This window comes from Nomascus leucogenys, chromosome 10 (assembly GCF_006542625.1).
Source record: "Nomascus leucogenys isolate Asia chromosome 10, Asia_NLE_v1, whole genome shotgun sequence".
Classification (NCBI taxonomy): Eukaryota; Metazoa; Chordata; class Mammalia; order Primates; family Hylobatidae; genus Nomascus; species Nomascus leucogenys.
The window spans coordinates 51236699-51249585 of record NC_044390.1 but is presented as its reverse complement, the minus strand read 5'-3'; the positions used below and the strand labels follow the sequence as shown (position 1 = coordinate 51249585).

At 42.7% G+C, this 12887-nt stretch overlaps 1 protein-coding gene across 2 annotated transcripts in view; it reads left to right on the top strand.

The window, feature by feature from the left end:
- The first annotated feature begins 4126 nt into the window (after positions 1-4126).
- The window catches only part of ZNF253 (zinc finger protein 253), an 85557-nt gene continuing 76796 nt past the window's right edge, over positions 4127-12887 (top strand). For both annotated transcript variants that reach the window (XM_030820306.1, XM_030820307.1), the window contains exon 1: positions 4127-4207. In XM_030820306.1, coding sequence (XP_030676166.1) covers positions 4205-4207 — 3 coding nt within the window. In that variant the 5' untranslated portion in view covers positions 4127-4204. The remainder of the gene's footprint in view (positions 4208-12887) is intronic.

Sequence of the window (12887 nt, the reverse complement as noted above, 5' to 3'; positions counted from 1 at the left end):
TTCTGTATTGAAATACATCTGACAATTTCCAACAACCCTTTTTGATGAAGAAATAAAATCTGACTGTGTTTATATAGTGGAATATATTAGAATTTGCAACATAATTAACTGAAGAGCTATTATGGTGTTTGGGTGGCCACAGCACCTGTCTTTATTTGTCCTGTAATAACAGCATAGCAATTTAATGAAATAAAAGATACTAAAATTGTGTTTACTCATAGTTATCCCTATCGAATAAAGTAATAAACATGTCAGACTAATATCTACTGTAACAATTTGGTAGCAAATTTTTTTTGTATATTACATTTAAATATCTAACTATGAATAATTTTAATAAACTAACCATAATATATGTAGCTTTTTTTTTTGAGACAGAGTCTCACTCTGTCATCCAGGCTGGGTGTAACACTAATATCTACTTACTGTAAAAATTTGGTAGTAAATTTTCTTTGGATATTAGATATAAATATCTAAGTATGAATAATTTTAATGAACTACTCATAATGTATGTAGCATTTTTAAAAACTAAAACTAGAGTTCAGTTAAAACACTTTATATTTTGAAAGTATAAATAACAACATTAAAATAACCATTTAAGTGATTCATTCAAACTAAGTAGTGCAGCTTTATAGTCATAACATTGTAGAAAATACTGTTTATGGCTTATGCCTGTAATCTCAGCATTTTGGGAGGCTGAGGCAGGTGGATCACCTGAGGTCAAAAGATCAAGGTCAAACTGGTGAATATGGTGACACCCCATCTCTACTATAAATACAAAACTTAGCCAGGCATGGTGATGCACGCCTATAATCTCAACTACTCGAGAGGTTGAGGCAGGAGAATTGCTTGAACATGGGAGGCAGCAGCTGCAGTGAGCCGAGATTACGCCACTGCACTCCAGCCTGGGCAACAGAGTGAGACTCTGCCTCAAAAAAAGAAAATACAGTTTAATTGATATGAATGCAGGTTGACTACAAACATTACACATAACTATGTTAATTATTCTGAAGTAATAAATAGAAAGCAAGGTACAGACTCCACTGTTCAGTGTATAAACTAAACTGTTCTTGCTTTTGCAGTGTAAGTACTTTAGCCTGCAAACATTGGATAATTTTCTTGGATAATCAGGTTTCTGCCAAATAAACTTAGTATCTTTTTGTGTTTATCATTCTGTATTACTAAATTTAGTCCTATCTTTGTGCTAAACTTCTGTGTGCTCTTAAAATTAGCTTTTATCGGCTAGGCACGGTGGCTCACGCCTGTAATCCTAGCACTCTGAAAGGCTGAGGTGGGCAGATCACATGTGGTCAGGAGTTCGAAACCAGCTTGGCCATCATGGTGAAACCCCGTCTCTAGTAAAAATACAAAAAATTAGCTGGATGTGATGGTGCGTGCCTGTAATCCCTGCTACTCGGGAAGCTGAGGCAGGAGAATCGCTTGAACCTGGGAGGCAGAGGTAGCAGCGAGCCAAGATCGTGCCACCACACTCAAGCCTGGGTGACAGAGTGAGACTCCATCTCAAAAAACAAACAAACAACAACAAAAAAGCTTTTATCTAAACAAATCTGTGTCTACTTTGATGGACTAAGAATGAAAAAAATTAATTTTTTGGAAGCACAAGCAAAGCAATAAATCTGAAGTACTAGATAAAGATAACCTGGAGTCAGAAAAAATGACAAAAGTTTTATTTAGCTGTTAATATGATTTACATATATTTCAAAAAAGCAGAGAAAGATAACTACATATAACCTAAATCCCTGAACAAAAGAGAGAATAGCAAAATATTTTTTGGAACATTTTAAAGAGTTTTTGAACTCTTGGACATCAGAATTTTGCAACACTGCATGCACTTGAAAGAATGTTTATGGGGGAGAAACCAGAAGAGAGAAAGATGTTATATAAAATCCATGAGTGCACAAGACCAATGAAATAGGATAGAGAGCCCAGAAATAGTGCCACCTTCCTACAACCATCAAATTTTTGACAAAGCTGACAAGAGGAATGCTGAATTCTTTCTTTAATAAATGGTGCCGGAATAACTACCTAGCACTATGTAGATGACTGAAACTGGACCCTTTCATTATTACACTATATACAAAAATCAACTCAAGATAAAGACTTAAATGAAAAACTTAAAATTATAAGAAATCCTGCAAGATAACCTAGGAAATACCATTCTAGACACAGAAACTGGCAAAGACTTCATGATGAAGCTACCAAAAGCAACTGCGACAGAAGCAAAAATTGACAAATGGGACCTATTTGAACTTAAGAGCTTCTTCACAGCAAAGGAGACTATGAATACAGCAAACAGACAACCTACAGAATAAAAAAATATTTGCAAACTTTCCCTCTGACAAAGGTCTAATATCCAGAATTTATTAAGAACTTAAATAAGTTTACAAAAACAAACAAACAAATGAGGAGAGGTCTCAGGAAGCTTCGGTGCAGTCTGGGACCCTAGCTCTTTTGTAATGAGTTGTTCGGCATGAGGCTTAGTCACGAGGGCCCTTCGCAATTGGGCTCAAGGAACACAAAACGATCAACTTGTTTTTATGATTGTCCATTGATTTCAATATCGAATGTATAGGAATAGATTGAAATAGAGATTTCTATGAAACAGTGCTGAATGAACGCCTCAAGTGGCTCACACAACCTGTTCCGGGACTTGGTGACCATTGTGTCCATGTTCAACGAGTTCAAATTTAATATTTAACTTTTCCTCCACACCAGACTATGGAGGACTCACCACCAGACCAAGAAGCAACAGGCTGGGCTCCAGAGTCGGACACCACACTCATCCGACTATGGAGGGTTCACCACTACACTGGGAAGCAACAGCCTGGGCTCCAGAGTCGGTCACCCATCCGTGCACAGATGAGGAGAGGTCTCATGAAGCTTCAGTGCAGTCTGGGAACCCAGCTCTTTTTGTAACAAGTTGTTTGGCATGAGGCCCAGTCATGAGGGCCCTTCCCGACTGGGATCCAGCAACACAAACAGGTCAACTTATTTCTTTTGTGATTGTCTATTGTTTTTCAGTAACTTATAGGAATAGATTGAAATAGAGATTTCTCCAAAACAGCGCAGGATGAACACCTCAAGGGGCTCACATAACCTATTCCCGGACTTGGTGACCATTGTTTGTGTCCAAGTTCAATTGAGTTCAAATTTAATATTTAACTTTTTCTCCACAAATTCCCCTGTCTTGATGAATTGGTTCTGTTTAGGCAAAGGGCAAGGTGAACCTCTTGGGCCTTACATAACCTCCGCCTTCTGGGTTCAAGCGATTCTCCTTCCTCAGCCTCCGGAGTAGCTGGGACTACAGGTGTGCACCACTACGCCTGGCCAAGTTTTCATATTTTTAGTAGAGATGGGGTTTCACTATGTTGGCCAGGCTAGTCTTGAACTCCTGACCTCAAGTGATCCACTCACCTTGGCCTCCCAAAATGTTGAAATTATAGGCGTGAGTCACCGCGCCTGGCCCTAAATGATTTCTTTCTACCACCTGTAGCAGTTTGAAATTACTTAGTTTCAATTGGAAAAATAAAAAGAATGTGGATAAAAATAAAATATAAAAAGTTAAAAAAAATTACAAGAGATTACAAAATATATATGTAAATCTAGAGTGGTCAAAAATGACAAATTTGATTTATTTATAAGGTTTTATTAAAATTAGCTTTAATTGACAATACACTATTACCAAAGTTAAAGTTGATTTTCTCTGGAACAAAAATTTTAGGTATTATTAATATAACAGGAAAATACTTCTGTTCACCTTTTGCATACATTCAAAAAGAGAGAGAGTAAAGAAGAGATAGAATTTTCCCATGCTCTGTGGTGGGTCTGGCTCAGCTCAAGGAGGAAGTCCTGTCTGAAAAGGCTGCAGCTTAGGCTGTTACTCTTTCTTCACTCAGCCCTGCATCTGATCACATGTACTGTCACTCAGGGCCTGAGGGGGCGGGGGATTAAGCATTATCCAATCAGGGACGCTGGGCTGGAAACCGTCCAATCAGGCAAGCAGCTGGAGCGAAGAGGACGGCTTCCGGGTTTGGCGGGGCCTTTGTCTCCCTGCTGCCAGAGCTCTAGGTCTCGTGTTCACTGCTGTGTGTCCTCTGCTTCTAGAGGCCCGGCTTCCGTGGCCCTGTGTCCTGCAGGTATTGGGAGATCCACAGCTAAGACGCTGGGACCCCCTAGAAACCTAGAAATGGTGAGAGTGCCGGGTCCGACATCCCGAGAGAGGGGGAGGGGCTGGGGGGAACGGGTGGGAAGTGGCTGTGGCAGGACTCAGGCCTCCCCTCAGTCAGCTCCACAATCTGCGCCCCGAGTTCCCCTTGCCCACCTCCGCCTCAGCCATAAGATGGCGGCTGCGCTGACAGTCGGGCTCCCGGGCGTCCTGTCTCTTCCTTGTGCAGTGACTGTGCCCTGGCCTGGAGCCCTGCCCGGGCCGCTCTGCACCCACAGGTCTCTCCCAGATTGTGCAGGGACCAGGGGAGCGTAGTCAGGAGAGATTCCTGACTCGGGGTGCGGGTTCGTGAATGGGAAGAGCTTTGGTCCGTGGGGTTCGTAGTGTCTCTTTTCTCCTATTAAAAATTCGTGGGGCCGGGCGCGGTCGCTTGTGCCTGTAATCCTAGTACTTTGGGAGGCCGAGGCGGGCAGATCAGTTGAGGTCAGGAATTCAAGACCAGCCTGGCCAAAATGGCGAAACCCCATTGTTATGTGCGCGTCCGTGTGAGAGACCACCTGAGCAGGCTAAGTGTGAGCAACAAGGCCGTTTATTCACTTGGGTGCAAGTGGGCTGAGTCCGAAAAGGGAGTCAGCGAAGGGTGGTGGGAATGGAACTGGTTTTATAGGTTTGAGGTAGGTAGTGGAAGGTTACAGTTAGGGGCAGTTTTTTCGGGCAGGGGAAGAATGTCACAAGGTGCATAGTCAGGTGGGGGGAGGTCACAAGGCACAATATCACAAGGTGGATTGATTAGTTAGGGTAGGGCAGGAACATATCACAATGGTGGAATGTTGCAAGATGGGTTAATCAGTTAAGACAGGAATTAGCTGTTTCTTCTTCTTTAGTGGTTCTCCTGTTGCTCCAGGCTTTGTGACTCCAGGAGACCTGTACGTGTGGCTCACAAAGGGGTCACAGTGGCTGGACCATGGTGTAGTCCGTTCAGAGGACCTTACATTCCTGTCTTTTTATGTTTAATAAAGCAAAATGAGAAAGAAAACGAGAAAGAATAGTGTAATGTTGGGGTCAAAATTTTGGGGGTGGTATGGAGCGGTGATGGGTGATGTTTTGGGGTGATGGGCAATGTTCCTCAAGGCTACTTTGAGCGGGGTGAGGGGTGGTGTGGGAACCTAAACTTGGAGAGATTAAACTGAAGAAAGATCTTGGGGTAGGGGGTGATATCGTGGGGTTGTCAGGAGGAGCATTTGCCGTATTGATTGATTAGTAATAGCTTAAGTGCGATTTTGTATAAACTGAGAGATTAGCCTGAAAAGACAGGGTCCGAACAAGAGGAGGAGAAGGATGAGTGCGAAAAGGCCTGTTAGTGGAAGGAGCCGTGAAGCTAGGCTAGAGAATGGCCAGGTAGGTCCAGAGTAATTATTTGCCTCATTTGCAAGTTTTTGAGCTCTGTCTTTAAGTTTTTTGATGTTATCGTATACGAGGCCAGATTGATTTAAGTAAAAGCAGCATTCTTCATTAAAGAATAGGCAGAGTCCTCCTTTTTCAGCAGTAAGCCGATTGAGGCCTCGGCGATTTTGGAGGACAACTGCACCCAAGGAATCGACCTGGGCTGGAGGGCAGAAAGTGTTTGAGTTATATCGGTAAGGCTAGCGGAGAAGTCATTGGAGAGACTGCGAAAAGTGGTGATGGAAGTTGTAAGGCCTGCTACTCCTGTTCTGATTGAAGCGGCAGAGACTCCTAGTCCTACAAGCAGGGGAATTAATGGAATGACTGTTTTGTCATGCTCAGGTTAAGAGGGGAATGGGTAGATGTTCGCTACCATTTGCAAACTGGATTTCGGGAGTAAGAAAAACTAGAGTACAGGTGCCTTTCCAATTGGCACGGAGGCACATGTAGGTGGAAGAGCCACAGAGAAAAAAAGAGTCCTTGAGGCATGCAAAACTGGAAGTACAGAGTAAAAAGGTGAGAGTGTGTTTTTGAAGTGGGGCCCTGTACCCAGACCCCTAGGGATCCAGCAAGGGCAGCAGCTGTTAAAGGTTGTAGTGGGGTTTGGTAGGGTAGTTGTGTAGAGGGAAAAGTTCTGTGTTCATGGTGTATGAGGAAGCGTTTGGTGTCCATAAGCAACCATTCGCTGTTGTTTATAAGACTAGGTATAAGCAAGCAAGAAGAAGGACCTGGAGGGGAATCTGACGAACAGGGGGAGAATAGCCAAGGATAGAGCGAGAGGCAGGGTGGGTGTCTTCCTAGACAAAAGTTGCTACTGATGTGTTTTAGACCATCAGTGCTGAGGGAGGGTTTTTCTGTAATATGAAGCTGGAATGCGCCAATGTTTTGATTAATGCGTGTAGTAGGACCTTGGAGGAGAGAGTAAAGGAGCATAAGGAAGATGGGAAGTTACCTAAGGGAATTCCAGCAGGCAGTTGTCTGGAGATGCATAAGGGAGCAATAATGGGGATAGTTGTCTGTGTAGTGAGGGGTCCAAAGACAGGGGGTGTGGAATTGACATAGGAGGACAGATTTTTTTAGGTATGTATGGAGGAGAGCAGCAGCCTGTTGATATGAAATATCTGGGGAGTGTTTACTGAATTTTTACAGGAAGTAGAGAAGTTGTTCAGGAGGGTAAAATGGGGGTCATTAAAAGGGGTTTGGAGGTGTAGGGAGATGGAGGAGGTTGCCCAGTCAGCTGGTAGGGCAGGGAGAGCTGTGTAGTAGGAAGAAGAGAGGGAAATGCATAGCCAACAATTTTTGGCCAAGGAAGGAACAGGTTGGGTGGGAAGGACAATCTGATTAATGAAGTGAAGGTCTTGGACTAGCCTGTAGGATTTATCTGGTTTTTGAACAAGTAGGATGGGAGAGTTTTAAGGGGAGTTGGTAGGAACTAAGTGGCCACGCTGTAGTAGACAGGTAATAACAGGCTTTAGGCCCCTTAAAGCCTGTCGTGGGATGGGGTATTGGCATTGAGCAGGAGAGGGGTGGTTATGTTTTAATGGGATGATAAGGGGTGAATGGTCAGTTGCAAGGGAAGGAGCAGGAGCAGAGGTATCCCATACTTTAGGGTTGAGGTGGGAAGATGAAAGGGGAGGTTTCCAGGGAGGGTTGGAGTTGGATAAAAGGGTAGCTCTGAGATGTGGCTGTGGTCCAGGAATAGTCAGGGAGGCAGATAATTTAATTAAAATATCTCAGCCTAATAAGGGGACTGGGCAGGTGGAGATAACTAGGAAGAAGTGCGTAAAGGAGTGTTGCCCGATTTGACACCAGGGTTGGGGAGTTTTAAGAGGTTTAGAAGTCTGGCCGTCAATACCCACAACAGTTATGGGGGCAAGGGAAACAGACCCTTGAAGGTAATGTGGAGTGGGTAGCCCTCATATCGATTAAGAAGGGGACGGACTTACCCTCCACCATAAGAGTTACCTGAAGCTCGGCGTCCATGATGGTCCAGGGGGCTTCCGCGGTGAAGCCCTTGAACTAGGCAAGAGATCATATAGTCCCACCTGGCTATGCCTTGGTCCCCTGCCTGGTAAGTTCATCAGGGATCTTCACAGGGTACTGCCCTAGCACCTTCTTGGAGGCCAGGCTCAAGGCACCAGCGGTCATCAGCATAGGATTGAGCTAGGGTCCAAACCTGCTCTCGCTCTTCAGGAGCAAGTGTAGAGGTGAGGATGACATTTAAGTCATTCCATGTAAGATTATAGGACTGGGTTAAGTATTGGAATTCCTGAATATATTTGGTGGGGTCTGATGGAAAAGAACCTAGACGTTGACTGATCTGGGAGAGGTCAGACAGGGAGAAAGGGACATGAACCCGGACTGTTCCTTCGGCTCCTACCACCTCTTGAAGGGGAAATTGCTGGGCAGGGGCAGGGTGCCCAGTCGTGGGGCCAAATTGCAAGCCAGACTGGGTGTGAGGAGGGGTGGTGGTGAATGGGGGATAAGGGGGGTGGGCTATGGGTAGAAGAGGAACTAGGTTCAGAGGGGGAATTAGGGCCAGGTTCAGATATGTGGGGGAGGGAAGATCGGAGGGGTCAGCATCGTGGGTGGAAGAAGAAGGGGCAGACGCAAGGGAGATAAGGAAAATTTGGGAGGGCTCGCGTTGGGAGCAGAGGCTAGGGAGAGATCATACTGTAAAAACTGCCTGGACATAGGATACTTCAGACCATTTGCCCATTTTGTGACAGAAATTGTCTAAGTCTCGCAAAATAGAGAAATCGAAAATGCCATTTTCTGGCCACTGAGAGCCATTGTCTAATTTATATTGGAGCCAGGCCACGCTACAGAAAAAAATGAGACATTTAGGTTTAGGTCGGGTGAAAGCTGAAGAGGTTTGAGGTTTTTGAGGACACAAGCCAGAGGGGAAGTAGGAGGGATGGAGGGCGGGAGGTTGCCCATGATAGAATAGGGAAAGATTGAGGGGAAAGAAAGAGACAAGGAATAGAGCAACCACTGGGATCTTCAGTAGGTGTCCCCAGTGGAAGTCCTGGGTTGTACGGTGGGTGAATGGCCAAGGCAGGTGTCCCCAGCATTGACCAAACACTGAGGGAAGACTGTCTTCCCAAGGAGAGTCCGTGACGAATGTTGGATTTCAGAAACACGGACAAAAGGAGGTTCCTTGTCTGGAAGAAAGAGAGAGATGAAGAGAGACTGAGGCAGCTTACCAGATCTGTAGGCAGGAGTGGGGTCATTTGCAGGGGCGGGTCTGAAGTCCCAAGGTCGAAGGGAGTCTCTTTGAGGGAGAGCCCCGGGGGAATAGGGCATAGGTCTCCTGGAGGACATCCCCTATCCCCGGCCTTCAGCAACAAATGTTATGCATGCGTCCGTATAAGAGACCACCTGAGCAGGCTTAGTGCATTTTTTGGTAAGTTACTACATTAAGGGAAACAATTCAGGCTTAAGCAACTATAAACTGCCAATTAAACTCTGATTACATAACCAGGAAATTTCCACCTAGATTGTACAAATTCAGAAGCTATGTACTATACCTAACCAATTATTGATTTTGGTTTTCTTCATCATACATTTTATAAATGTCTTTTCTTCAAGACACTAAGCCTAAGTCATAATGGAAAGGGTGTTTTTTTCTATAAACTGTTTCTGTAGCACACAAAGGATGGAGAATTGTATTAATCACAAATATTTTCCAGGATTATCTATGTGTTTCATCTTCCCCCATCTCTTTTCTTTGTTCTATGCATTTCTTCCATTTGGCTTTTCCTGGGCTGCATCTCACATATTAAACTAGTAAACATAACTACAGTGTTTTGCTGAGTTCTGTGAGTAGCTCTACCAAATTATTGAACTTCAGGGTGGTTATGGGACTCCCCAGTGTTTAAATAGTAGCTCAGAAGCTTAAATGAGCCCATGGGGTTTGTGACTGGCATCTGCAGTGAGGACAATATTGTGGGACTGAGCCCTGAATCAGGGTCTGTGTTGACTGTGGGTGGTGTCAGAATTCAAATGTTAGACAATAAGTTGGTGTTGGAGAATTGTTTGATGTTCAGCAAACTACAGATTTGGTGCCAGAAAAAGATATCACGGAGGCCTGGCCTGGAGTAAAACTCTGGGTGTTTGGGAATGGGAGGCTCTGCTCTCCTGTACACAGGTTGTCACACTGCCCATTGTCCTGTGATTTCAGGTCTTCTCCCAGGGTGACAGAGGACCGAAAACTTAGAAGAAAGGAGCTCTGATGACAGACTCCCTTTTCCCACAGCTGCCACCACAGGATTCCCACCCACTCACGAACACACACACTAGACATTGATGTGTCCACACACCTCCCAGGACTAGAAATAGGCACCACCCTCAGGAACTTCATTATGGCATTTTTGATGCTAGTATTTCTTGTCAAGAACCCACAGTGTCTACAAGTGTCCTGGCATTTCCCCACCCCCAGACACTGAATCTGCAGCATCAACTTGTTTTCTTCACCATCCTAAGGTTCTGGACCACCTGTTCATAATCTCATCTGCCTGCGTGCACAAAGAAATGAATCAGGGTACAGCCCCACCTGGGCCACTATCTGTAGCAAAAATCAGTCCTTTCACCTTCATTGCACTCTTTCCCATCCAGGGATTTTTTTTTCTTTTAGCTTTTATTTTTGGTTCAGGGTACACGTGGGTGGGTTATACAGCTAAAATTATGTCATGAGGGTTTGGTGTGCAGATTATTTTGTCACTGAGATACTAAGCATAGCACCAAACAGGTATGATTTCTGATCCTCTGAGTCCTCCCACCCTCCACCCTCAACTAGGCCTCAGTGTCTGTTGTTCCCTTCTTTGTGTTCATGTGTTCTCATTATTTAGCTCTTACTTGTAAATAATATGCATTTGGTTTTCTGTTCCTGCATTAGTTTTATAAGAATAATGGTCTCCAGCTTCTTTGATGTTATTGCAAAGGACATGATCATTGTTTTTTAATGGCCATAGGGTCTTCCGTGATGTTTATGTACCGTATTTTGTTTTTACTAAATCTTTTATTTTATTTCACTTTATTTTTGGAGACAGGGTGTCACTTATTGCCCAGGCTAGAGTGCTGTGGTGTGATATTTCCTTACTTCAGCCTTAACCTCCCAGGCTCAAGCAATTTTCTCCTACCTCATCCTTTCAAGTAGCTGGGACTACACGCGTACATTACCGTGCTTGGCCAATTTTTCTTTTTGTATTTTCCATGAAGACAGGATTTTGCCATGTTGCCTAGGCTGGTCTCAAACTTAAAAGCTCAGGCAATCCGCCTGCCTTGGCCTCCCAAAGTGCTGGGATTACAGGCATAAGCCACTGCGTCTGACCATACCATATTTTCTTTATCCAGTCTACCATTGATAGGCATTTAGTGCCTGTCCATGTCTTTGCTATTGTGAATAGTGCTGCAATGGACATGCATGTGGATGTGTCTTTATAATATAATAATTTATATTTCTTTGGGTATATACCCAATTCTGAGATTCCTCGTTCAAATGATAATTCTGTTTTTAGTTCTGTGAGGAATCGCCACCTGCTTTTTACAGTTGTTGAACTAATTTACACTCCTGCCAGCAGAGTATAAGCATTTCCTTTTCTCTGCAACCTTGCCAGCATCTGTTATTTTTTGACTTCTTAAAAATAGCCATTCTGATTGGTGTGATGTGGTATCTCATTGTGGTCTCTCTTTTAATTTCTCTATTGATTAGTGATGAGCATTTTTTATATGCTTGTTAGCTACATGTATGTCTTCTTTTGAAAAGCATCTGTTCATGTTTTTTTTTTTGCCTACCTTTTAATGAGATTGGTTTTTTCTTGTAAACTTATTTAAGTTCTTAATACATTCTGGATATTAGACCTTTATCAGAGGCAAAGTTTGCAAAAATTTTCTTTTATTCTGTAAGTTGTCTATTTACTCTCTTGATAGTTTTCTTTGCTATGAAGAAGCTCTTTAGTTTAAATAGGTCCCATCTGTCAATTTTTGCTTTTGTTACATTTGCTTTTTGTAGCTTCATCATGAAGGTTTTGCCAGTTTCTATGTCTAGAATGGTATTTCCTAGGTTATCTTGCAGAGTTTCTTGTAATTTTAAGTTTTATATTTAAGTCTTTAATTTATCTTGTTGATTTTTGTATATGGTGTAATGAAGGGGTCCAGTTTTAGTCTTCTACATAGTGCTAGCTAGTTATTCCAGCACCATTTATTAAAGAGAGAATTCTTCCCACATTTGTCTTGTCAGCTTTGTCAATAATCTGATGATGGTAGGAGGGTGGCAGTATTTCTGGGTTCTCTATTTTGTTGCATTGGTCTTGTGCACTCATAAATTTTTTATAACATCTTTCTCTCTTCTGCTTTTTCCCCCATAAACATTCTTTCAAGTGCATACCGTGTGTAAAATTCTGATATCCAAGAGTTCAAAAATGTTGAACTAAATGTTCCCAAAAAGGGGGTTGGGGGGCTAAGGGAGGGACAGCATTAGGAGAAATACCTAGTGTAGATGATGGATTGGTGGGTGCAGCAAACCACCGTGGCACGTGTATACCTATGTAACAAAACTGCAAGTTCTGCACATGTACCCCAGAACTTAAAGTGTAATAAATAAATAAAAAGTTTCAAAAAAATTTTGCTAATCCCTCTTTTCTAAAGGGATTTAGATTATATGTAGATGTTTTTTCTCTACCTTTTTGAAGTATATGAAAATCATATTAACAGCTAAATAAACCTTTTGTCATTTTTTTGGGTCCAGATTATCTTTATGTAGTACTTCAGATTTATTGCTTTGTTTTGGCTTCTGAAAAGTTTATTTTTTTTATTTTTATTCCTTTAAATTAGACACAGATTTGTTCAGATGAAAGCTCATTTTAAAAGCACACAGAAGCTTAGCAAAAAGATAGGATTAAATTTAATAATACACAATGATAAAGACTAAAAGATACTAAGTTTCTTTGACAGAAACCTCATTATCCAATGTAATGATCCAACATTACAGACTGAAGTACTTATACGGTAAAAGCAAGCACAGATCAGTGCATAAGCTGAATAGTGGAGTCTGTAGTTGTACCTTGCTTTCTATTTATTCAGAACAATTAGCATAGTTATGTGTAATGTTTGTAGACAACTTGCATTCATATAAATTAAATAATACTTTCTGTTTTTTTGAGACGGAGTCTCACTGTTGCCCAGGCTGGAGTGCAGTGGTGTGATGATCTTGGCTCACTGCAACCACTGCCTCCTGAGTTCAAGCGATTCTCCTGCCTCA